Source organism: Lygodium microphyllum, chromosome 21 (genome assembly GCF_053477565.2).
Source record: "Lygodium microphyllum isolate KBCC chromosome 21, Lygodium_microphyllum_v1.1.10, whole genome shotgun sequence".
Classification (NCBI taxonomy): Eukaryota; Viridiplantae; Streptophyta; class Polypodiopsida; order Schizaeales; family Lygodiaceae; genus Lygodium; species Lygodium microphyllum.
Window position 1 is genome coordinate 78432253 of NC_141155.1, and position 27356 is coordinate 78459608.

Consider the following 27356-nt stretch of genomic DNA (forward strand, 5'->3'; position numbering starts at 1 on the left):
CGACAAGCACCCTCACTAAAGGTCTCTATCACCTTGTTACTTATGATCAGCAACTTGCTGAAAATCCTATTGCCAGTGTGTTATTAACAAAGGAATCTTTTCATATTACACATTTATGGCATTAGAGACTTTGTCACATAAACTATTGAGCATTGATGAAGCTCTAGTCAGAGGATTTGGTCAAAGATCTTCCAAAAATTCACTTGCCATCAAATTACATTTGTGAAGGTTGTTCACCTGGTAAGATGCATTGATTCTCCTTTTCTAAGGATTCTCATATTCATTCCCCATCTATTTTGCATCTCCTTCACAGTGACGTTTGTGGTCCTATGCAGACCAAATCCATTCATGGATTTTTCTATTTTGTCACATTCATAGATAGCAAATCCCGATTTACTTTGGTATATGGGCTGAAATCTAAGTTTGAAGTTTTCTCTTACTTCAAGACCTTTATTGCTATGGTGGAAAACCAAAGCAGCTTTTGCATTCGGACGCTTCGCACTGATGGGGGGGGGGGGGGGGGGTGAATATCTTTCAAAACAACTTTCAGAGTATCTTGCATCTCGAGGAATTCCTCATCAATGCATTGCTCTTTACTTCCCACAACCAAATGGAGTAGCAAAGTGGAAGAATAGGTCACTCATGGAGATGGCCAGATGCATGCTGAAGAGTAATAATTTACCTAATTCCCTTTGGTTTGATGCTATTCTATGTGCCACTTATGTTTTGAATAGGTGTCCCACAAGAGCTTTACGCACCATCACTCCTTATGAGGCATGAACTAGCTCCAAGCCTTCTATCTCTCATACAAGGACTTTTGGATCATTGGCGTATGCTCATGTGCCTTCTCAAAAAAAGCATAAGTCGATGATAAGGCTGTTCGTTGCATATTATTGGATATAGTCCTAAAAGTAAAGGGTACCGTCTCTATCAACCCTCTACAAGCAAGTTTATTCTCAGGAAAGACTTTGATTTTTGCTGAGAATGCTTTTGACCCCTTGCTGGACTGTCAAAAACAGCCTACTCTTGATGCTTCAGACAACTTTGACAACCTACTACCGCTTTTCCATAATGGTTCCATGGCTGATCCTTCTTCTCAGCCGTCATTTCCACCATTTACAGATACGTTACAGCAGTCTATTCAGCCTGATTTACAGCCACAACAACATCATGATACCTTGCTTGCTCAAATAGCAGCCCCCTAATCTAGATCAATCAGAGTATACAAGGGATGAAATTCAGCAGTCTAAAAGAGTGCCTTGCTGGCTGATTGACACTCTTCAGGACAGCAAAGAGCCTCTTCCTTTGGGTGCCCGCACATGAGCCTTTACTCACAAAGATCAAGGTAATCCTCTTGCATGTGCATTGGTGGCTATATCATGCAATGAAGAACCTCTATGTTATAAATATGCTTTTTTAGATAATCGTTGGGTGGAAGCAATGAAGGTAGAGATTGATTCCGTCCATCAAAATGACACTTGGAAGTTATGTGACTTGCCTCAGAGCAAGCATGCCATTGGTACCAAATGGGTTTATAAAGTTAAAAGAAAGTCAGATGGTTTCTATTGACATGTACAAAGGCCGCCTTGTTGCCAAGGGCTATGCTCAACAACAAGGAGTCAACTTTGAGGAGACTTTTACCCCTACCTCTCGCATAACTACCATTAGAAGTATTATTGCCCTTGCTGTCCACTTTCATTGGGAGGTGCATCAATTGGACATCAAGATGCATTTCTCCATGTATATCTCACTGAAGAGGTATATGTTTCTCAGCCTCTAGGATTTGCAATTAAAGGCTCTGAGCACAAAGTTTGTTATCTCAAGAAAGCTTTGTATGGTTTAAAGCAAGCTCCACGGGCTTGGTATGCATGCATACATTCTCATCTATTGCATCTTGGATTTTAGAATAGCCCTACTGAGGCTACTATTTACATAAGACATCACAGATTTGATTTTATTATTCTTGTGCTTTATGTTGATGACGTGCTTGTCACTAGGACCAATGCTAGTCAAATTGCAGCATTTAAGTCTGATTTACAGCAAACATTTGCCATGACATATCTTGGTTTACTTTACTATTATTTGGGTATCTAATTTGTGACAATTGTGGGTGCATCATTATGATACAATCCAAGTATATTGGACAACTTTTTCAGCTTTTTCAGTTTGAGGATTCTAAGCTTGTGTCTCCTCCCTTGGAGCCTAGTTTTAGATTCACTTTTGATGATGGTAGCGGATCCTTTGAGCCTACTTCATATAAGTAGGCTGTTGGATGCTTGATTTATCTATGTCACACGAGGTTTGATCTTCAATTTGTTGTTTCCCAGTTGAGTAGATATATGCACAACCCTTAAGTACTTCATTGGTAGGCAGAGAAGTGTGTCTTTTGATATCTAAAGGCACCTAGGATCTTGGCCTTTTCTACAAGGTTGATTCTTCACTCTCTTTGCATGGATATTCTGATAGTGATTGGGTTGGATGTTCAGTACCTTGTGTCTCTCATAGTAGCAACGACTTCTTCTTAGGTACATCTCTTGTTTCTTGGTTCAGCAAGAAACAAACTACAGTTGTTACTTCCAGTTGTGAAGTTGAGTACAAAGCAGCACTCACAGCCATAGTGGAGTGTATTTGGCTCCGCAAGTTACTTGTAGATCTTCATGTGTACTAGACAGCTTCGACTCTTATTTACACTGACAGGCAAAGTGCTTTCGCCATTGCACGAAACCCAATGTTTCATGCTTGTACAAAGTATATAGAAGTTCATTATCATTATGTTCGTGTGCGAATGTTAGTTGGAGAAATAGAGTTGTCTTATGTATCCACTGAAGACAACTTGGTAGATCTTTTCACGAGGGCTCTTCCTTGGCCAAAGTTGAGGCTTTTTAGCAAGCCTTAAACTTGATTCCATTTGTTGCATGATCTGTTATACTCTGTATTGTCATAGGTTTATATATCCACTTGGATGAACTTGTGCAACCATGACCTTATATTTTCTTTTACTTTCTAGGATTTTACTATTTTTCCTAAATCAGTCCACCCATTTCATGGAGGGGCATTTGTAGGCCATCTCATCAGCTACACGTTGATGCCCTTTGATGCATGATCCGAGTTCCCTTGGCATTTAAACTATCATTAAGTGCAATTGTTGCCCCTAGTGTCCTAGCACTAAGTGACACTAGGGTTAGGGTTTATTTTAGGGTTTTCTATGATGGATAAGCTGTTAGGGTTTCATATTTTATTATTTAAAGGCAATTCGTGTCTCATTTTGCACAAGTGTGGCATTATGTTGTGTGATTACCTAAAGCGTTATACTCTCTCTCTCTCTCTCTCTCTCTCTCTCTCTCTCTCTTTTCGTAAAAGGTAATTGTATTAATTACGAAAAAAATACAAGATTACTGGATTACAAGATACATGACGACAATCCAAGCCATCATGTGAAGAGGTTCTAAGTACTACAAGTTACAATGTCATGGCAAGGATGCGGAGGAAATTGCCATATGCCAGGGACGGAGGTCCTCCGTAGAGAGCAAATCAGAACGATGGAGAAGAGCTAACTGCCAATACAAGAGGCCCTTAAGCCTCACAATATGCCGCTGAACATTATAGGCGGAGTCAAACAGAAAAGCATTCCGAATGGTCCAGTTATGCCAACAGCACCAGTATCGAAGAAAGTGATACATGAGCTTCATATGGGGCTGTGCGGGAGTAGGGTATTTGGGCTGGCCAAAAACCCAATGAAAGGGACGCAGGGTGATACCAACCACCCCTCGCCAAACAGCCGATAAAAGTAACCAGACTTTCTTAGCGACGGGGCAAGAAATAAATCGGTGGCGGGCGGATTCCATAGTAGTGATGCAAAAGAAATAGGTGCCATTGGAGATTCGTCGCTTGGAAAGAGCCGAAGCAAGCGGAAGACCCCCAATCATCACTCGCCAAAGAAAGACTTTATATTTAAAGGGTGTCTTGTTCAACCAGCCCTCCATCACAGTTGCCCTCCACCATGACCGGGATTTACGCAATCCCCATAAAGCATTCGCTTTAGGAACTAGCCATTGATGATCTTTAATCAGAAGATGATACACTTGGTTAGCAGAAGCTTTGCTCAAATTCAGCCGGCCTTGTAGGTCCCAATCCTGCCAGGGACGATCCGAAGCAAGGGCAGGAAAGGGTTGTCTGCTCTGGAGCGCCGTCAAAAGCTGTTCCCATAAAGGCCTATATCCACGAGGGATCCTGAAAAGCCTCCTAGCTGTACGAAACGATACATTGCGACTGGCAAGGGTGGCATCCGCAACCGAAGACAAGCCCAAACGTGCCATCCTGTTGAATTGTGGTCTAAGCTCATGTTTACCTTCCCACGAAAGTAAACGCGAGACTGCCAGTAATTCCAATTGAAAGGAGTTAGTAGCCAAGCGATCCTCTGTTGGATGCCACTGAGCCTTTTGAAGGACATGTTTCCAGGAACATACCAAATGAGTAAGCAGCGATGAAGAAGAAGTGGAGAACCGCGAATCAGCATTAAGAACATGCCACCAAGAACTCCGGATTTGGGTATTGCCATGCAGAAGCCCATGGGCCTCAAGGAAATAACGGGCTATATCGACCCATGGATGATGATCCGAACACATGGCGCGGAAGAGAGACCAATGGAGTGCCTGCATGTGAGTTTGGGCATCTAAAATAGCTCCGCCACCCATGCGTTTGGGGGTGCACGCATGCGACCACGAGATCCAGGAAATACTTGCATGCAATGAGTCCTTCTTCCATAGCATGAAGCGAATAGACTGAGTAAGAGCATTCAGAGTCGTAGTAGTCCAGGGCAACAATGGCAAGAAATAGGTGAGTATTGGCAACATAATTATCTGGGCTACTTTGAGGCGAACATGGAAGGGCCAGGCCTGAGACTTCCAATACATAAACTTAGCCACCATTTTCTGAGAGATCCACTGCAGAAGCTGCTTTGGGGGAACATCAACACCCAAAGGGTATCCAAGATGTCTGACAATGGAGCCACGAGGAACAACCAGACCCTGCCAGTCCAAGGATTGCAAATTCGACTCCGTGCAGCTTAGAATGGCTGATTTGAGCGCATTAATACGAAGGCCTGACGCGTGACCAAAGAGACCCCAAACATCCAATGCTTTTCGAAGGTTATCCTTGTCCGCACGCAAAATCATAAAGGTGTCATCCGTCAGAGATTGGCTAATGAAGTGCTGTCCTGTAGGAAGCGACAGTCCAGCCAACTGAGAGGAGGCGGCCATATGAGATAACATGGAAAGAACTGGATGTGTCACCAGGGCAAAGAATAGAGGGCTCAAAGGGCACCCTTGTCTGACGGAACGGGCAAGGACAAATGGCTCAGTAACACCTCCGTTCAGCATGACTCGCGAAGACGCCGCAGCACTAATGGTGTAGATTAGACGAGACATCCGAGCACCAAAGCCCATAGCAGACATAAGTTCAGCAACGAAAGACCAGTCCAGATAGTCAAAAGCCTTTTCCAGGTCCAGTTGAACCAGTACTACCTCCTGATTAGAATGCCTGGCATAATCAATGGCCAATTGGGCATTCAAAACATTGTGCAGAATATTTCGGCCCTTAATGAAACCATACTGGAGAGGGTGCACAAGGGCAGGGAGATGCTTATGGAGCCGATTTGCCATTACTTTGGAAAAGATTTTGTACATTGAACCCATCAAAGAAATTGGGCGCCACTGTGTCAACTTAGATGGCGAAGGAACTTTTGGAAGTAGTTTAATAAGTCCTTGTTTCCATGAGGGAGGCATGATTCCCGTTTCCCACACCTGCTGGAATAAAGCCTGCAATGGTTTGGCCAGTTGAGTAGCGAAAGCTTCAAAGAACTCATTGGTGAGACCATCCCAACCCGGACTTTTATCTTTGGGCAAGTGCAACAAGACGTCCATAACCTCTGCCTCATCAATATCCGACTCCATAGTAGCTTGGATGTCCTGCGGAAGCTGATTGCGGACCAGGTCATAAAAAACCGAACGGGCCTGAGTAATTTGGGCTGAAGGTGAAGCGGAACCGAGAAGGTCACGGAAATAATTCCTGCACATATGCACAATAGACTGTGGATCCAGGATAAGGTGGCCTTCTGCATCCTCGAGTCTGGTCATATTCTCGCGAGCAGGAGAGGCATGAAGAGCTCGAAAGAACTTATGGGTCTGACATGCACTATCTTGCAAAGTCTCTGTCAGATGTTGCAATTTGGCCTGCTGATACGATTTTAACTGGAATTCTTTAATAAGATCGGCCACCCGCATGGCCAGTGCAAGCAGAAATGCATCATCCGGAGTGTCCACCAGCAAGAGCGAACCAAAACCAGCAGGTCCTCCGCTGCCTGTCGACGGCGCCAACAAAGAGAGGCATGATAGATCCCATACTGCCGAGCAACCCGCTGCACATTAGAGAGCAATCTGTCAAATGACGCAGTGCCCTGAGAGGAAAAGTCCAAGAAGAATCGGTCAAGCAATTGCTGCATATAGCCCTGAAAAATTGCATGCTTCAAGTAGGACGAGTTGAAACGCAAAGGGAGTCTCTCCAGAAATTGCTTGAAAGGTACAATGGGTTGTGCAAGCAACTCGAACTGCAGAGGGAAATGATCCGACAAGGCATATTGCTGCAACACTTTTATTTCGAGCATCTCAGGAAGAAAATCATCATTCTGCATGATATATATACGGTCCAACCGCGACCATGTTGTTGCATACTGGGCCGAATGGAAAGTAAACCCGGTAGACGGGTGTAGCCAGGACCAGAGATCTTGCTTAAGAACAGCAAGAGCCAACTCATGCCACATACGACTTTCCGGCGCATCCATGACCGAGTGCTCCGATGTGGACTGGGAAGAATCAACACACATATTGAAATCCCCCATGAAGAAGCCCCGTCTGCCAAGTGACAAGGAAGTCTCCAAAGTCTGCCAAAGCTCCCGGCGAGATAAGGAATCATTCGGAGCATAGAGGCCAAGTAACCATAAGATTTCCCCTTCGAATAAAATTTCAACCACCAAAAAGCGGCCATGAACATTATTTTTAATAAGAACAGGCTGATATTTGGCATGTACAATCATGAGCACACCCGAATAATGCATGGCCTGTGTTCCTGCATAGAACAAACGAAAGCCATGGCAATCCACAACTTTTCCGGCGTCACCGTGACTCTTGTGCTCAACAGCGCACAGGACATCCCACTGATTCTCATACAAGGCAGTCCACATGGCATGTTGCTTGTGTCGAGAACAAATTCCTCGCACATTCCACGTGGCTATTTTCATGTGTATGCAAAATAAAATCAGGTACGAGGCACAGCTTGCCTCGATTTGACTTTGTCGGCGAGAATGTCCAGGACTCCCTCATCCAAGAAATCCGCCAACACCGCAAAAGAGTTCTGAGGACCAGATTTGGAAGTAGACGGCATATTTGCTTGTTTGGGGTTGGAACGTGGATACCGACGGTCCCATGGGGTAATGACGTTGCCTCTGGTATCAAAAGCCAGCTTTGCAGGTGGACCCTTTAGACGATCCGAATACATTTTCCTGGCGGGCTGAGGACGGGGGGCTGAGGAAACCATAGCAGGAGCAGAGCGCTCGGAAGACAACATTTCCTTCCTGCACATATATGTACGCATGGAATCTTGTGAGGTAGTAGGCACAGTACTCTCCATGCCGGCAACAATCCTGTTGCCTTTTTTTGCACGTAATAGGAACGATCCTGAATAACACCTATCTCTGCCGAGGTATGCTTGGTACGTTTACCCGCAGGCTGGATGTTGGGACCCGGGGGCATCTCTTCAGTGCACGGAACCATATCCTCCGGTTCCTCAGCATCAGAATCCGGGCCAAGTGCTGCCACCGTTTGGTCTATGAAATCCAGATCCAATCCAGCCATCTTGGATGACGAGCTGATCTCGAAGGAGGACTGACGCACAGGCGAGGGGGGCGACCGACAGGCGAGGGCGGACCTCAGGCGTGGGCAGAAGGCCGGACGCACAAGGCGGACGGGCGTGAACCAGGCGCAGAGCCCGCAGTGCACGCGGGCGACAGCAGGGCTGGAGGCGCAACTGACGGGCTGCCAGATGCAGGCGAGGAGCCTGTGGGTGACGACACGAGGGCGGTGACAGGCGATGGCAAGGAGACAGGGCGGCTGCAGACGGGGTGGCACGTCTCTCTCTCGCTCTCTCTCTCTCTCTCGCTCGCCGTGCAGATCAGCAAGCACTCAGGTCGAGACGCTGCCTTGCTGACGACTGTGGGACTTAGGGTTGACCGCCGCCGGGCGGCTCTGCAGAAGGGAAGAGAACAAACAGGCGTACCTGCGGACAGCAGCGTAGGCGAAAGCAGACAGGCGTCGGCCGGCGTGGCAGCGGGAGTGGTCAGGAAAACGGCGCAAGGGAACCCGTGAAGGACGAGGACGGCGCTGCGGAGCCAGTCGCGTGAAATGAACGCGGACGATACAGGCGAGCGACGGCAGGGACTCCACAGGCGGGCGACGGCAGGGACTCCACAGGCGGGCGACGGCCTATGCCGGCTGTACGCGGGGGGAACCAGGCCACGGACGACGACGAGACGGCAGGTCGCGAGCAGGCGCCATCGAATCTCCTCTACCTCTCTCTCTCTCTCTCTCTCTCTCATTAATTTGTTAGATCTCATTTGTGATCGAGTATAAGGGAGAGGAGGTGGTAAGAGTGGTGTACCTGCATAGTGTAGATGAAGAGGAAGAGGCTAGAGGTTGATTCTTGAAGCTTGTGGTCATTGGTGATACTAGAGAGGTAGAGATGAGAGTTTGAAAGTTGAAAGCTTAAGGGGTGAGATGCATGTGTGAGGGGCTTTTTTTACAAAGAGAATAGCTCAAAAAAGGTAAAAAGGGCCAAATAGTCTCTTTTCAAAGCTCCAAAAGTAAGGAAGATGGCCAAATTTTTTTAACTACACTCGACGGTATGGTTCCTGGATGTATCTTACATGTTTGACTGGACTGGACGGATTGGATTGGACAGTGTGGGTCCGTTCATGGATGGAATGCAACCCTGGAATGCATAATTTCTTAGGTGGTAAAACATACCTTTCTAGGGTAATATCGAAAGACAAGTGATACAACTGCTTGAAAACTCAAATGGGTGGCTATATATGGCGATTTCTTTTGATTATTCTTGCAAAAATGCTTTGGAAGAACATTAGCAGACAAAAAGGATGACATATTATTATATCTACTTCATGGAGCTGGCACATCCACTCCACGTCCATTAGGTTCCTTAGATTGATCCAAGAAATGTGAGGCTTTCAAAAATCATGTGCCACAAGGAACATTGGCTCACCAAATTCCAAGTATGTGAAGTAGTCTGCCGCTGCATACTCCAATCTGGGGTAGTGCACCATGGAAAACAATTTTTACAGTGTAAGCACCCACCTTGCCAATTTAGTTGTGAGATTTTGCTTGGAAACGAAGCAGAGAAAAGCCTATTAATCCATGTGAAAAGTGAACTAATTAGGCGACTCCTTGTGGATACTAGATATGAAAACATGGTTGACCAGGCAATACCATCTTTTGAGAATGTACATCAGAACAATCCACAACACTTGGGACAGCTTCTGCCAACTTGGAGGCTTCATGACCCAGGCCTGACAATATCAGCTTTAGGAGCCGTAATGCTAAAGCATGCTTTCAGATTCCACTGCAAGGGATAGTGGGATCTCAGCTGTGCATTTTATGGAACAACCAAGGGAAGGAATTGGAGCTGTATAATGACCTCCACCTTTGCTAGAGATAAACGTGACCCAGGAGCACTTCAGTGACCACCACCTAATAGGAACAATAATTGCACCAGCTGAGTCTGAATGTTTCATGTAGTTGAGAAGTAATGCATACCCGTTTAGGTATCAAATTATCATCCTCTGTCTACTGCGATTGCTGTAATTCCAACTCAAAAGCCTGCTTAGAAGGTCTAAATTTTTGCATGCCTGTGGGCATATCTGGAAGTTCTGCTGCCAAGAAGTGGCAATGGGCAAGGTTTTTGCATGAAAGATTCTACATTTGTTATCGTGGTGATAATTTGGGAGACTCAAGTTTTTACTCAATGATTAGAACAATTGCAGAGCGTGCAAATGTTATGCTTGATTTGATAAAGCTCTTACAGTCATTAGCAGCTCCAATAATAGTTGATCTTGACATTGTTGAAAATATATAGGATGGGTATGATTTTATTATTTGTGGCTAGCTTTTCCTAGTAATGCTTAAGATGGTTTGGGTATTTGATTGTTTTGAATTGGCATCTTCACAAATAATCTTTTCTATTGCAGGTTGCCACATTATCATGGTTTGATCCTGACTCCACTTGTGGAAGCCATTCTATTTGGATCCCTTGTGTACTGGCTCTTCCTTATGTGTGTCGTTTTTTTCAATGCCTTCGACAGTATAGTGACACAAAAGACAAAACTTGCATTTTTAATGGTATGTGTATGGGGCTTCTCAAATACAGTGTATCATATGCACATACAGACCAACTTAAGTATATGGTTTATTATCATGCAAACTGAGTTGTCCCTAGATGTGTTAGAGGAGATCCCTAGATTCATGATGGCTTCTAGTTGCAAACAGTCACATCCTCATTGGAAGTTGGTCTTGAACATTTTTATGAGCTAGTCTCACATATGTGAACCTGCTCTTTGAAGGGTACAGCTTTTATGAATGTTCAAGATTAATTACCTTTCAGTTAAAATTAAAATGTCATGACATTGGGAAAGCGTAAATATCTCAAATTTAGGGCTTTGCAAGAATGAAATACAAACCAGATTATCACTTTTTGAGACTAGGAAGTTGGGAATTTCCATTTTGGGATTGTGAGGGTTTACAAAAGTGAACATTCCTCATGTAAAAATGGGATACCTTTTAAAACATGTTTCAGGACACACTCATTTTCTGCAGGACATGGGATGCCTTTTAAAACATGTAAACTGGGACGCCTTTTAAAACATGTTCCAGGATCCAAACTCAATTTTTAGAAAAGAAATACTAATTGTAATACCTTTTTGATGGTGAATGGCAACAGCTTTGAAGTATGCAACAGCCTTTCCAGTCATTTTGGTCTCTGCCCTCAAATATCATGTCACAATGGATATGTGGGAAGGAGTATACAGACCACTCTGGCTCTTTTCAAGCATGATAAATTCATGCTTTTCATTCTATTGGGATATACGGCGTGACTGGGATCTAAGGTTTGTTTCTTTTTTCAAGTTCGTATGAAACAGCAACTGAACTGTCAGTGAATTATATGAAAAAGTTCCATTAATAATCACTTACCTTGGCATTGTTCCAGCTTCTTCTCGGGCATTTATAACACAAAGTATCCAATTCTCAGATCAAACCTGCTGTACAGTCCCCATTGGGTATGCCTATTTTGTAGAACCTAAAAGAAAATCCAGATTATTAGAGGCAAAGTCTACAGGTGATGCTAAAATGTTTGTCTGTTTGTGCTTGGTTTGTTTCAGATATATTATTTTGCTATTGGCAGCAATTTTTTGTTACGTTGTGCCTGGACTTACAAACTTTCAGCTCATCTGAGGCATAACTACATCACAGTCTTCTTGATGACTTCTCTTGAGATGCTTCGACGATTTCAATGGGTATTTTTTCGGGTTGAGAATGAATGGAATAAAATGACAAGTCGCATTAGCTCACAGGTCTCTTTGAAAGAAACATCCAAGGAGGTGGAAAGGCTGCTCTCAACTTTTGATCATAATGTGTGAGCAGCACCCAATCTATGCAGATGATGTTTTGAACCACTCCATCAGAGCTCACGAGTCACAAGGCTTGCATATCTTACCCTGGCTGCTTGGGAAACCTTTAAAAGGTAGGCAGATGTGGGAACTTATGGTCTCATTTGGTATCAGGAGGGTTCTTTCGTGAGCTTCCTTGCTCTCGGAGGTTGGTGGCCAGTTCAGAGTTCTATAACCATGTTAAAACTTAAGGTGAATCTCAAGGCATTGCCTAGTCTCTGATGGTTTCAGAGCTGACTTGATGCTCACTGTTCTTGACCTTATACAGATGACATTCGGGTGATCCAGTTTCAGTTCAAAACGAAACATTGCACCCAGTTTACAAGAAAATGACCTTCAATATAACATTATATGTTTTACCAATTTCTTATTTCTGGCTTAAGCCTGCCTGGTAGTGTTTGTATAGGCACGCTTTTCAGATCTATATATTTTAGTTTCCAAGGGTTCTCACCAAGGACATGCAGACTCTGAGTATGTAAGAACAACCTTATTTTATAAGGTTTGAATTCAGAAACCTGATTTTACAGTGTCTAATTAACTACAAAGAATTCTTGGCCAAAACTCAGAAACAGAGTCCACAAAGAGAGAGAGAGAGAGAGAGAGAGAGAGAGAGAGAGAGAGAGAGAGAGATGATTCACAAAGGACATGCAGATGCTCTGAGTATGTAAGAACAACATTATTTTTTAAGGTTTGAATTTCAGAAATCTGATTTTACAGTGTCTAATTGAACCACAAAGAATTCTTGGCCAAAATGTAAAAAAAAAAGAGTCCAGAAAGAGAGAGAGAGAGAGGGTTTCTTATCATTTGCAAACAGCCAAAATTGATATATATAAAGCATAAACATAGCATTGTTACATAGAACTGAGTAGAGATGGGTTGAGCTGTTGGAGGCATGGAGATACATAATCATCCTGAGAAAGCCCTCATTGCTTCTTGGTGCATAGACTCAACCTTATCCCATGTTTATTTGGGGGTTTTTGGCTCTAGCTTGAGTAATAATATTCTGTATTCTCCTACACATCTCATTGATGCATGGATTAGGATCTGGGATGTCTAGATCAACGAAGTTGGATATAAATATAAATAAATGTGTGCAAACATCAAAAGACCAAAATGGTTATGTGAGATGAAACAAATGAGTATAATTGGTGTGTGGTATATCTCATCATGGGTAGACATAAGAATCAAAAATAAAAAAAAACAAAATACAAGAGCTCTTACCTCTCCAACATCAGGGCTTTGGGGAGAGGTATCTCAACTCTCAATGGTAGTTTGATGAGGTTTCAGTGAGAATGTGCAATAATGGTGATAGTTAGATCTTCAAAGTCTTACGGGGTGTTTTGCTTAAGAATGAGGTGGCCTAGCTTTTCATAGCTATTTGGCTTTACCTTGACTTGTCCATGATAGTCTTGTACTAGGTGGGATTGGTGTTAATGGTTGAGCTTGTATTAGTGGTGCTATATGAGAGAGAGAGAGAGAGAGAGAGAGAGAGAGAGAGAGAGAGAGAGAGAGGAGATGATGATATATTAATGTCCTTGTGAGGCTAAGATGGGGTTTTGCAAATAATGACCCTCAAAAAAGTTAAATTTTTTTGGTGATGCTCAAGACCCAAAAAGTTTTCAGTTAAGTGTGATTTACAACACCCTACAAGTGGTCGCTTGACAAAGGAGAATGACGTGTTGCCAATTGATTATTGTGGTGAGCTCTAGGCTTTACACATCACACGAGGGCCCAAAGTTTGTTATGGGAATGGGGGTTGGTTTAGTGAGTTATCCATGAACTTATTTTCCCAACCATCATAACTAACCAACCACCAAGTTAGTTATATGTAATTGCAACCAACTCATCTATTTAAATATGTAAAGGCTTGATGAGAAGGCAAGTTGTAGAAAGAGAGCTTTAGCTCAACTTGATGTATGTTTCTCTTGGAAGTAATCTTCTTTCTCTTATTTTGAGCCCACTAACAATGTGATGTTGAAGTTAGGTGTAATAGAAAATTTACATAGTTATTGGTGGAGACAATGGGCAACAAATTTATCATGCTTGCTAATTTTGGGGATGATAATGTCTTCTTATTAATCTTTTTTTGTTGAACCTTCTACCCTAGGGCCAAGAACCATGCATCACAAAAGATATAAATGAGGAGCTTCGTTACATAGTGCAGATAGAAGCAACATGCCCATTTGACAATCCTCCCTCTATACAGCTCACTCGCCTCTTCATTTTCTCACATGAGCAAGCTAGTAGTGATGCAACCATGCTCACTTGCCTCTCTTCATTTTCCCACATGAGCAAGCTAGTAGTGATGCAACCATGTTGCACCACAATCCCATTTCTCACTGACATCACACCCCAAATTGATGACACGCAGTACCCTGGTCAAGCACATGGAGAGCATACAATACAAATGCATGAACAACGAGTCTGCCATGACAAAATGCTGACCAGCAATTTGCACACAAATTTAAGGACTCGATGCCCGATTACCAGCAGCAACCCTTGCAGCTTTCTCCAACATGCCACAACCACGATAGCCCACATAACCTCCAATGTCAGCAACGTAGCTCTCCCCAGCATTTCAGCAGCCTATGTTGTCACACCTCGTCAAACACCACCACCTCTTGTATGGCAAGAAGGCCATACAAGATATCGATACCCGAAGCTATTGAGCTGAAAGAGCAATTGAAGCAATTGCTGGAGTAAGGCTTCATTCGTCCTAGTAATTCTCCCTAGGGTCTACCTGTCCTATTCCAGAAGGACGGAACCCTTAGATTATGCATTGACTATAGGGGTCTGAATCAGGTTATAATAAAAAATAAGTATCCAATTCCTCGAATCGATGAATTGCTGGATAGATTACAAGGAGCTACGATCTTCTCAAAAATTGACATGAGATTTGGATATTATTAGATCTGGATAAAAGAAGATGACATTCCCAAAGCAGCTTTTAATACCATGTATGGCCGTTATGAATTCACAGTAATGTCATTTGGGCTGACAAATGCTCCTGCCACTTTCAACAGGTTGGTCCAAGATATCTTCAAGCCCTATCTAGATGAGTTTGTACTCACATTTTTTGATAACATTCTCACCTACACCAAGGAAGAAGAAGTACATCCAGTTCATCTACGGATTGTTCTCGAGCTGCTTCGCGAGAACAAGCTCTTTGCTAAGAAGAAGAAGTGTTCTTTCTTGAAGAAGATGATAGAATACTTGGGATTCATTGTCTCGAAGGAAGGAATATCTGTAGATCCTGCAAAGATCAAGGGTGTCCAAGATTGGCCACCACCTCAAAACGTTAGAGAAATTGGAGGATTTCTAGGTCTGACAGGGTGGTATAGGATTTTTATCAAGGATTATTCTTTGATTGTGGCACCTCTCACTAAGCTGCTCAAGAAGCAAGTTAAGATTGCATGGACAGAACGAGCGTAAGAAAGCTTTGATAAGCTAAAAGAGTGTCTCACCACTACTCCTATCCTAAAGTTGCCGAACTTCTCAATGGAATTTCAGGTCATCAGAGATGCAATTATCATGGCATTGGGTTGTGTCCTTACTCAAGAAGGTTGTCCAGTCGTGTATTCTTCTTGAAAGCTGAAACCTTATGAGAAGAATTATTCGACGCATGACCTAGAGCTTTTAGCAGTCTTCCATGCCTTGAATCTTTGGTGTCATTATCTGCTGGGCAGAAGGTTCACACTTGTGATTGATCACAAAAGTCTTAAATGGATCTTCACATAGCTAGATTTGAACATGAGACAGAGGAGATAGATTGAAGTGCTTCAAGAATTTGATTTTGAGATCAAGTTTCGCCCTGGAAAGGAAAATGTGGTAGCCGATGCCTTGAGCAGAAACTCATTCCTCAATGCTTTATTCTTAGAATATCCTAGCAACATAGGATTTCTCACTAGCCTAATTTCCATTTCATCTTGGAAGTAGTGGCTACAGAGATTATCTAGAGTTAAGAGAGACCATCAAAGCAGGAGGTGATGGTTCAAAATTAGAGCCTAGATACAAACATTATCACCTTGAAGGAGAGCTGTTGTACTGTCAACATAGGGTATGTGTGCCTAACAATTGGGACCTCAAAAAGAAGATTCTTTGGGAGGCCCATGACAGCCCCGTAGCTGGACACCTCGGCTATACTAAGATTGTCAACGCTATTAGGAAAAGCTATCATTGACCAGGATTGAAACCTGATGTTCTGAGGTACGTGGCTCAATGCTTGAGTTGCCAACGAATCGAGGCAGAAAGGATCAAACTTCTTGGAGAGTTACAACCACTTGACATTCCACAAATGAAATGGGAATGTATCAGTATGGACTTTGTGGTTGGCCTTCCTACAGGGTAGGGAGGTTACGATTCTATCCTAGTAGTTGTGGATTTGTTGAAAAATGTATCATCCCAATAAAGACTACCTTCAAAGCATCTGACATTGCTAGGTTGTTTGTCAAGGAGATCTTCTGACTGCACGGATTGCCAAAGAGGATAGTCAGTGATAGAGACTCACTATTCACGTCCAAATTCTGGACTTGTCTCTTCCAGGCTATTGGAACCCAATTGTGCTTCAGTACTGCCTATCATCCACAAACAAATGGGCAAACTGAACGGGTCAATCAAGTACTGGAGGACATTTTAAGGGCTTACTGTAGTACAGAGCCTAAGAAGTGGATCCGATATCTTTCCTTGGTGGAATTTGCCTATAATGCCTTGTACCAGCAAAGCATTGGTATGACTCCCTTTCAAGCATTGTATAGGCAAGACTGTTTGTATTCTCTAAATTTTTCAGATCCGACCTTAAGGGTCAAAGCATCTAGGAAAATGATGGAAGAAATGGAAGAGCAGACCAAAGCGATCCGTCAAGACATTAAGGCTGCTCAAGACATGCAAAAGGCTTATGCAGACACCAAGAGAACTTCTCGCACGTTCAAAGAGAGCAAGATCGTCTTCTTAAGGGTTCGACCTAAGAAAAGTCCTCTATCTCTTGGAAAGTCCAGGAAGCTAAGCCCTAGATATTGCGGCCCCTACAAAATTATCAAATGTCTTGGTAGGGATGCCTACAAATTAGAACTTTTCCCTCATCTCAAAGTTCATAATGTTTTCCATATAAATCTTCTAAAACAGTATGTCCCAAGTCCTGGTCATGTCTTAGATGATGGAGAGATTATAATGCCAACTCAAGGAATCTTAGAAGTCAAGCTTGAGAGAATTCTAGAGGTTAGAGAGAAGCCTCTAAAAAATTGTACTCTTCGTGAGTATCTTGTACAATGGAAGGACTTCCCTGAAGAAGATGCCACCTGGATCGAGGAGTCCATTCTTTGGAGAGACCACCCAGAGTTTCTCTCGAGATGAGGATATATCGATATCTCTAAGGGGAAGAGGATGTAACAAATTGCCTTGACAACACAAAATGTACACAAAAAAATTAAGAAATCTCCCATGGCAATTTTCTTCATCGTATACACGAGCAAAATCGTTGATCCTTGCATGAAACCCCCCTCTCCCCCTTCCACTAGCCAAAGGACTAAAGCCTTAAAAGTACCAAATCAGTGGAGATAAGTTATCCATGTGAATCCCTCCATAGGCATATGTGCACACGTATACACGGGAACACGTGCATATACATTTCATAAATAAAGATATAATTTACACTTGTGAACTTACTCTTGATGTATGATTGTGCATTTACTTAAAAGCATGCGAACACTTGCAAAAAGAATAGTTTTTGCAAACATGGGATAATTATTTTCAATAGTGTATGTGCGTTATTCCTTATCATGTAAACTCCACCTTAGTTTTGATGAAACACGTAAGAAATTATGCATGCATGAAAAGGAAAAATGGGAAGAAAAGAAAAATCATCCAATTAGTTTAATTTTAACTAAAAGCCAAAGAGTAGTTAACTAAAAGAGAGAAATAGTTCCATTGTAAGTAGGACTTTACAAGAGAATGATAGATGGTGAGAGAGAGATAAGCAATGATTAGAAAGAGTGTGTACTTTTCCTCCCATCTCTTGCCACATAAGTACTATTCTCCTATTTTTTCAATTATCATATAAAAAATGTTAGAAAAAATCTAGTACTTTTTAACCTCCACAAGATACCTCATTTCTCATATCCTAATTTTTCATGAAAAATTCAAAAATGAGATTCTTTTTTATTGATTGAAAATTCCTCAGTTGCCACATCAGTATTCCTCCAATTTTTTCAATTATCATATAATTTTTTTGGGGATATTTTTAGCCACTTCTAACCTCATTAGGACACCTCATATCCTCTTTTAAATTTTCTCTTAAAATAAAAAAACGAGTTTTTATAAAAAAATCTCAAACTGCCACCTCACTAGAAATATCCTATACATGACATTTTCATGTTAAAAAGAATTAAGAAATTTTAACAAGCTGACACCCAGAGTTAATCAACCCATCACCCATCATTTTCATGGTGCCACTATGTGGCATCTTAGATGCCGCTTATGCAGACAACATTCCATACACCCCCTCCTCTCCCCTGCTTCTATAAATAAGGCCCCTCCCCTCCATTGTGAGAGCATGAGTGTGGAGCTAAACAAACTTTGTTGTGAAGAAGAGCGATCAAAGAAGCGACGACGACATCCTTATGCTGCTAAAATCTTCTCTTAATTTTCATATTTCTCTAAAATCTAAAAATATCCTTATCACTGCGAAGAAGACGAGGTGTGGCATCGTCCCCAAATGTGGCTACACCGCTAATATCGTGATTTAATGCGGGGCCAGCTACGAATAATCCTAGCCAAAATCAGGTTCTAAAATGAATTAAGAAAAATACTATTTTATTTTAGAAAAATAATAAAAGTCATTTTATTCTTGAAAGTATGAATTAGATTATTACTTTAAAGTAGAAAAGCTCAATAAACTAATGATCAAAATTGATTTTTAATGTTAGCATTTTGGTGATATTTTTCTTTATCGAATGATAATTTTTTTTAAGAAAGAAAGAATTAGTGATAATTATAGTTAAAGTTAGATTAGGTTCTAGCCATTGGAAATAATTAGAAAATTAGTTGTATATATACATGGGATAATAAAGTCAGTTAAAAAAAGAATGATTATTATGTTCTAGAGAAATCCTAATATAGAATGTTATACTAAAGAATAAACAAGTATGCTTGAGAATTTTCTAACTTAGAATGTTATGCTAACTATTATGCTCTAGGAAATTTTACATAAAATATTAAGTTACAAATCTTGTTTAGCATCATATCTAGTTTAAGGCTTATCAAAAGTAATCTATTAGAAAATTAATATTATTAAAATATTAAAATTAGTATTAAAGAAATATATATAAAATATTAGAATTCTTTCCATGATTGAGCTAACCATAACTTTTAGTATCACACTTATGAGAATGACATTAGTGGAATCTTTATAAATATTAAATATTAACTAAGGATAAATTAGTTAAGTCTATCTCTAAAAGTTAAGTATAATTATAGTAATAAAATTATTTAGATGCATCATTGAAATTTGAGTTATTCTCTTGACTAAAAATTAACGATTTCTATGAACGTTTAAACATATAGGACTTATTTATATTAAATAAGAATATGTCTATTGATTTGGCCATGGAAATACTTTCATAATCATAAACTATCCTAGACGATATACGAAATATAAATTATTGCTTAGAAATAAAATTTCTAACTCTTGGGTGACAAAAGTGATAAATACAAAAGTGTAGAAAATGATTGATTTAGTAAACTTAGAAAAAAATACCGTAGGGAAAGAAGGTAATCAAAGAAAGAAAAGAATTGGTTACCATAATTTTAAAAAATTAGGAAATTGACAAAACAAATCAAGCAAAGTCTTCCCGTAGAAAATTCAATAGTCGCGAAAATGAAACAGGGAATGGAAATCCTTAGAAATTATTGGCCATCAAAATCAAAGTCATTGAAAAATATTTTCAATAAAGTTATAAACGAATTTATAAATTACTGTTTTTAGTAACATTAATTGCTCAAGAAATATTGATTGCAAAAAGGACTGGATGATTGATGGTTTTTGATTTTCGAAACCTGGATATGATTGCGATTTCTTCACTAATGAAAGGAAATATTCTTGCCCAGATTAAGGGCGATTTTAGTGGTTGACTTTCCCCTGGGGTCAGCTGTTGGAGCTCAAACGAGTTGGATATATTTTTTGGTTGGCCTAGAGCATTTGATCAGCGCCTAGGACGACGGACGGTCCAGTATGGAAGATTCCCTTCTATGGTGACTCATAACCATGAGGGGCTCTAGTCAGAACTTATTCATAGAGTATGTAGTCAGTCCTAAGACCGAGCAGAAATCCGTATTGTTATCAATGCGTTTTGCATTGGAGCCTGGAAATGTAGGCTGAAAACATTTCTCTGGTTTTTAAGGGTAGACACACCTCCGATTTTGTGGGCGGAACTAAAAATATATAAATATTCTTTTATCCAATGTTTTGAAAGGACTGGCTTCATTGTTTTTGTATCGTGAATTAACGAAGACGTGAAATGAACCCTGTGTTAAAAGGATAATTAATGAAGTTATTTTTATGTGTTCAATAGCGTGGTAGTGTGCTCTATTTAGATAACTAAAGAAATCACCATTTAAAGAGAAGCGAGCAAGCAACCTTTCTCGACGAAAGGCGTTCGATGTGGCTGGATAGAATCGATGAGTCATGTGCTTTCCTTTTTAAAAAAAAGGATGAGAGTCGACACAATGACTTAACCTAGTTAGGGTCAGAGTCTTAGAACCTAGACTGATCATTATCTTAGGGGAAATGTTCAGCAGTTGTGCCAGAATGCGTTAGGGTTCCACGAACCCGAGTCCATTACTGGAAAAAAATGTTACACTCCACGAACCAAGGATAATGACCCCTCTCTATTCGGACGAGAAGTCTCTTGAAGGACACCTCCGAACGTGAGTTAGTTTAAAGATAGGAGAATGTTAGGTCAGTAGGAAATACTCAAGTCGATCCTTGTGGGATGAGGTAGGATGTTCCCCTGCGAGGTGGACCTCGGGTCGCCTAAACTGTCAAAGTCCAAACATTCTAGTGGAGTATAGACGGTGGCAACTAGGAAAGACCCTAGATGACCACGAAACATTATCGACTATATTTAGTGGTTGGTACGTCATAATAATATCCCCAGATGATCCGGCATCAAATAGACATCTTGGAAAGCATAAGTGATCTCCAGACAATGAGTAAAGTGCTATCCTGAATTATATAACAACAAACTATCATAAATTGTTGGCCATGGTAACTGATCCTAAAAGCTTAAAAAATGAGGCCTAACTCAGTCCTAGAGAGTTGAATACAATGCCAAGTGAATACCCAAGAGTACTCAAGAGCTCAAGAGTTGGAGACGAGGAGGAGATTGATCAGAGATGGAGGCAATCAAATTGGCACAAATCATGATGAACTGCTGGCCACTCTTGCTACCATTGTTGAGTTGAATGTGGCACTAGCAAAGCTCCAATAGGTCTCAGGGAAGCCCTGGAACAAGCCTCAAGTGACAGGAAGAAGTCGGGAAGATGATAGATCTTAATACATACTGTTAACCTCAACACAAGCAAAAAGCGAAAAAAGTGGAAAAGCACAATTCGGGACCTAAAAGAGGTGTCCTAGAAGGAGATCAGACACAACGGATGAAGTAGGACAGGAAACGGCCGAAAGCGCAAGGGCGGCCTCAAAAGCTAAGTCAAAGGAAAAAGCACATTTTTAAATGCAATGCGCCCCTAAAACTTTTGGTAAAAGAGCACCAAGCTTCCTCCTGTGCAAATTGTAAAGGTAGATGGGCGGTAGAAAGAAAGCTAGGAAGATGAGAGGACAATGGGAAAAATGGCCTAGGCCGGCTATGTAAAAAAGGGGATAAGGGGATGACCACACAAAAGAGATTTAGGGTTTTGTATATAAAGTTGAAAAGTGAATGAGGAGCTCACTCTTTACTGTGTGGCAAAGTGGACTCATCTTCTTCCCTCCTTCTTACTTGCTTGTGTGTGCTTGAGAGAGGGAGTGTGAGAGTGTGAAGGAGTGAGTGTGTGAGGGTGAGGGATCAAGGAGAAGAAGCTCTCCATCATCTCCTCTCTTCTTCTCTTCTCTTCTCTTCTCTTGTCTCGCATGCAACTAAATTGGCACTTAGATGGAAATCTTAAGACACTCAATTGTATGTTCAATTCTGATATTAAGGTATTGATATTTTTGCATTTTCCTTTTCGTATGAAAGCAAGCAATTGTTTTAGGGCCCTAGAACATGTCATAGGAAACAAAGGAGCATTGGCATGCAATAAAAAGGATCCACCAAATCGGTTGCATCTTCACAAGCATTGGAAACTCATATTTCTATTTCACATTGGCATTCTCCATTTTTACGCTTTATATTAACTAAAGTGCATATTTAACAAGCTTTTGAAGTTGCATATTGGAAAGTCATAAAAGAAAAACTAGGAGCTTTGGAAAGATTTATGCAAATGTACTACATATTTAGAAAGAGATCCAAGCAAGATTGGTTATACAAAAGTTTAGCATTATTTTGATAAGTTGGTGTATATAGTGGTGAAAATGTCAGCAAATGCTTCAACTCAAGCAAAATTCAATAAAGTAGTTGATTATTTTACCAAGTTATTTATCAATTCATAGGAAGAAACCAACATCACCCACTACATTATATCTTTTTATCCTCACTTCCTAGTTTTTAATTTTCATTTGCAAGAGTTCTTGGCATTGCTCTTCTAAATCCATTGTTACAATTCCAATATCAATGGCCTATATTCTTTTGCCACATATTGTACACTCATTGATCATACTTTTTGGAGAACTATGAATATTTAGAGATATTGAGCACCCAAGGTATGGAGAAGTCATATTATGAGGGTCATAGTGCATACTTTAAGAACACTTGCCATGGAGGTGATCACATAAAGGGTAGATATCTTGTAGGATTGTTTGATTGCTTTTACATAGAATTCTATTCTCAATTAATTGCATTGGGAAATGCAAACACTATTGCATTAGCTAAATCCTTTATATAGGAGATTCACTCATGTAATAGAGAAAGGTAGCAAAGCACATATGTAGTGAATACGTATGTAACATGCTACGACTAGACAAGGGAATGGTAAAAAAATGGGTACTAGGTAAGTGAAATCGTCTAAATGCTCTTAACCCCTTTTAGTAAGTATGTTATGTAAATAGCTATTCTTCTTTAGTTCATTCTCTATTTCACACTTTCCTTGCTCTCTCTTTCCCTCTACTCTTCTAATCCACCTCATGGCCCACACTAGTAAAACAACATGATGACATCTACAACTTGGCCAACCATTCTCCAGTGTACCATGGCTACATAAGGGTATCCCTAACTTATCCCACCCCCACAAGCTTGAGCACCACTTCCTTGACTAGCCCCCCCCCCCCCCCCCGCCCCCTGGTGCCCCATCACAATAGTTAAAAGACACTTCTTGCCTAAGTTTTAGAGTCTTTGAAAAGAGCTTGCAAAGAAGAACATTCTTTTGAAGATAAGCAAGCCAACCAAGAAGAGAAAGGTGGAAACAACCATAGTGAATTAGGAGCTTGCAAACGAGGAAAACACTTATACTAATGAGGAGAGTGAGGATAGTAGTGAAGAGAGCAATGATGGTGGTGAACATGAAGATTCTAAGGGTAGGGAACACTGCATTGATAGGACCAAGAATGGCATATAAAGGACTTAGAGTAGCATGTATAGACTCAAGATGAGGGTAACCATTATTGGACGATATCAAGGGGTAGTAAGGGGCCATGCAATGCCCCAAGCTAGCCCCTAAGGGAGCCAAGATACCCCATCCTCATGCTCTTAGAGTAGCTCTTGCTCTTGCTCCAAAAACAAACCCAGGTTAATAGCCACAGCCTTGGCCTCAACCTCAACCTCAACCAACACAAGCCTGACTAGCACAACAAGGTCCAGCAACACAAGTGCTTGGCCAAAGGATAAAGAGGAGACAGATTTAGCACTTTGCAGACCTCAAAGAAATTCACAACTACCAAAAGAGCATCAACCTCTTGATAAGAAAAACACCCTTCACTCACATACTAAAGGAAAACCTTTGGTCATATGGAGACCAAGTTCACATGAGAGGTATCTTATTGGGCTCTTTGAGGATACCTACTTATGCATGATTTGTACTAAGAGGTGACAATCATGCAAAGAGCCATGCAACTAGCTAGAAGGCTACAAGGGGAGCAAAACTAGAGCTCCTCTGAAGTGCTATGTTTTTTTGTACGTGCCCACTCAAGTTGTATACACTCTTGTAATATTCTTGTATCCAATGCCTAAACATTATGCTAACAATAGTGTAATGCAATTTTTGGGGTCTAATTTACTAAATTTGAGTGTATTCTTAATGTGATGTACTACAATTAATTTACTATGCTTTTGAACATTATGGAGACTGTACATATCTACCAAGAAAGAGGAATTTATTCAAAACAATTTCTTTTCCTTTTCTTTAATGTTCTTGTTTCTTAACATGCTTCAAATTGAGTTAAGATACTGATTTAAGTTTTGTTTTACATGTAAATGAAGTTCCACATTGATTTAGGGGGAACATGCAAGAAACAAATCCAACAATGCCAAAGAAATAGCTACAACTAAGTACCTACCATGCTGTATGAAATGTCATTTCATGTGATATGGCAAGCACATACTTGTAGAGTCAAAAAAATCATCATGGCATTTCATGCATCACAATGATGGGCATCTTGTTGTAGGGCGAAAAAAAAAGTTTTGAAGAGGCCCCCCCCCCCCCCCCCCCCAACATAATTTTGACTTTTAATACATGATGACACCTACCTATTGATAGTTACAACAAAACTTATGGCCCTCAAAAACATCTTTACTATCCAATATTAGAGTAGCTCAACCATTCATTATAGCACATATTTTAAAGGAAGAGGAGATTGATATGAAAATTTTGAACATAATAGAGATTTTACTCACAATCGAGAAACAAAACAATACTCACATCAAATAAAAGATTGCAAGTGATGTCTAGCCATCCAAAGTGAAAAATATAGTGATATAATGATCTGTTGGTCTTTAAGTGCTTGATTCTATCATTTTCTTACTTGTAGTACTTATTAGCCTCAAGCAACAAGCTAGTCCTAGTATTTATCTCCTTCTCCTTTTGGCTTCCCCTATAGCCCTTCCAACATCCACATCCTATAAGACCCTTCAATATAATCATGTCTCCAACATGTGGTTCACCATCTCCTTCTTCATAATAATAATCTTATGTGCATTTGGCAAAGATGTCACTAGCGTGAATGGATGAGCAAAAATGTGAAAATTAATCATTACTAAACTTAATTCTTGCTCATCCATTGATGGCAACCTCAAGGCCTTATGTCAATTCCAAACGAGACTTTGACTCTATTAATTAGGGAAACTTGTGGTACATATCCTCCACAAGTACTTATTGTTCCACCATTAATGTGGCTTGCATAGCATCAATCTCATGGGAGCCAACCATAGCATGGTCTAAGTCATTTGCAAAAAAACTCACTCCTTGTTGATCAAGGTCAAGAGATCACATGGCTCCCAATCCTTCTTCAAATCTCAAAAGGCAATATATTTTTGAAGGTTATCATTCATATATTGGAGAGAGTATTCTAGGCTTGAGGCATGCCAAATCACTATATCGTAGTAACTAATATTAGGAGAAAATACTTGTTATAGGTCTAATCTCCCTACAGACTCAGTGCCCGCAAGGAAATGTAAGAAGCTACCAAATGGTGAGGGTTCCATTGCGATAGGTAGATAAAAGGCAAGGACGCAAGGGATATGTGAGAGAGAAGTAGTGGTTGGAAAGTTGGCAAGTGAAAATGAGAGTTGGGTATAGGTTTATATAGTCAAGCTATAAGAGCAATTCATTTTTTTAAAAAAAGATCCCAAATATAGTTTTAAAAGCTAAACAAATCAAAGCATACCCTCTCAATAAATTAAAATATAGGAAAATCAAATAAAGGCAGAAGCCTGATCTATTCATCTCATGAATTTCAAATACATTGTCTATCTCCACAAAAATCTTGACTTGTTGCAAAGCACTCGAAACCATATTACTCTTCTTTATTCTTTTGCCCATAGGCAAGAGAAAGTAATATAACTTTTAAACATGCTTTTTTAGATGCAAAGAGCAATATAAAAAGTACAAAATCTCACCTTCCTACCATCAATTAAAAAGCTAAAACTCTCCATTCTTATGCTTCCCATTAGCAATAGATACTCATGCAAGCTCCAACAATAACTTAATGTGACTATCTCAATAATTCCACCTACCATATGTATTCAAAGATCAAAGATTTGTCCCATATCTTCATTAGGCTCCAAGGGAACCAATTGGCCCACATTCTTCATCCATTAATGATAATATAAGTGCATGTATGATTATGAATGTGCAATTAAGTAATGAAACATAGCACTAGGAAACACCACTCTACATGACTAGATGTCACCTTTGTGCACCCCTCCTACCTTATTCCATTTTTCTTCAAAGTCGAAAATGAGAAATTCCTCGCTTGTATAATTATGCTGAAACATAGAGTGACAATAATGTATATTAATGGTCTTGAAGGAATACATGAAAACATGAATTGTCACAAACCATGAAAGGCCCTTGTAGTTTGAAGCTCTTGCAAATCTCAATGAACTATGTATGTCATGTAACATCTTTGACTTCAATGTTTGAAGTGACCACTCATCTAGAATGAGTTTTTTCGATAGAATTGAAAAGATGGACAAGTAATTCAAGAGATCTATACAATTTTTCCTATGTAGGCACTATATGCATGTACATATAGAAGAAGATAGTGTCATGACTTTTCTATATCATTTTCTCACCCAATCCACATGTAGAGCATTGCATCTCCCAAACAAGCTTTTCAATGGCTAATCTTCTATAGGAGAAAAGAATTAAAATTATAGAAAAAGTATTGTTAAATCTCATCAATAGCCTAAAAACTAAGGAGATGAAAGAGAGTGACTTACAATGTGAAGAGAAGACTTGTCAAGGATTCCCAATATGTGGTTTCAAGTCATTTGCACCATAAACATATTAAAATATTACAGCAAGACTACCATCTCAAGTCTCCCAAAACCCAAGAACACTACCTTTCCAATCATTCTACAATATGCCATGAAGATGAACTCGATGAGGCCCAATCATTGAAGACTACATATAAATCCATGAATCCTTCTTGAACATTTCTCATTTCCATTAACCATGCTCATCCTTGGTATTGTATACAAAAATAGCAAAGTGAGAATCATGAGGGTAGCTTTTCTAACATCTAGGTACCATTGGAATGAATTTGAGAAGAATGCTATTGAGGAGAAAAGAAATGTCACTTAGAAGCTAGTAGAAGATTATATAATAAGGATAGAAATGGATAATGGAAGAAATGGAGGAGCTAGGGGGCGTGTAGAAGATAATGGTGATTATGTGACTATGGCTATGTGAGTAGAAAAGGAGAGATTAGATGTAAAGGTTTGGGAAGTGAATATGGTGATTATATGACTATGGCTATGTGATGAGAAAA

General features: G+C 40.4%; 1 protein-coding gene across 1 annotated transcript in view; it reads left to right on the forward strand.

The window, feature by feature from the left end:
* Positions 1-12462, forward strand: part of LOC148018182 (EXS (ERD1/XPR1/SYG1) family protein) — a 103046-nt gene extending 90584 nt beyond the window's left edge. The window contains exons 10-13 of the mRNA XM_087661481.1: positions 10310-10460; positions 11059-11224; positions 11326-11395; positions 11498-12462. Coding sequence (XP_087517607.1) covers positions 10310-10460; positions 11059-11224; positions 11326-11395; positions 11498-11755 — 645 coding nt within the window. The 3' untranslated portion in view covers positions 11756-12462. The remainder of the gene's footprint in view (positions 1-10309; positions 10461-11058; positions 11225-11325; positions 11396-11497) is intronic.
* Positions 12463-27356: the final 14894 nt, after the last annotated feature.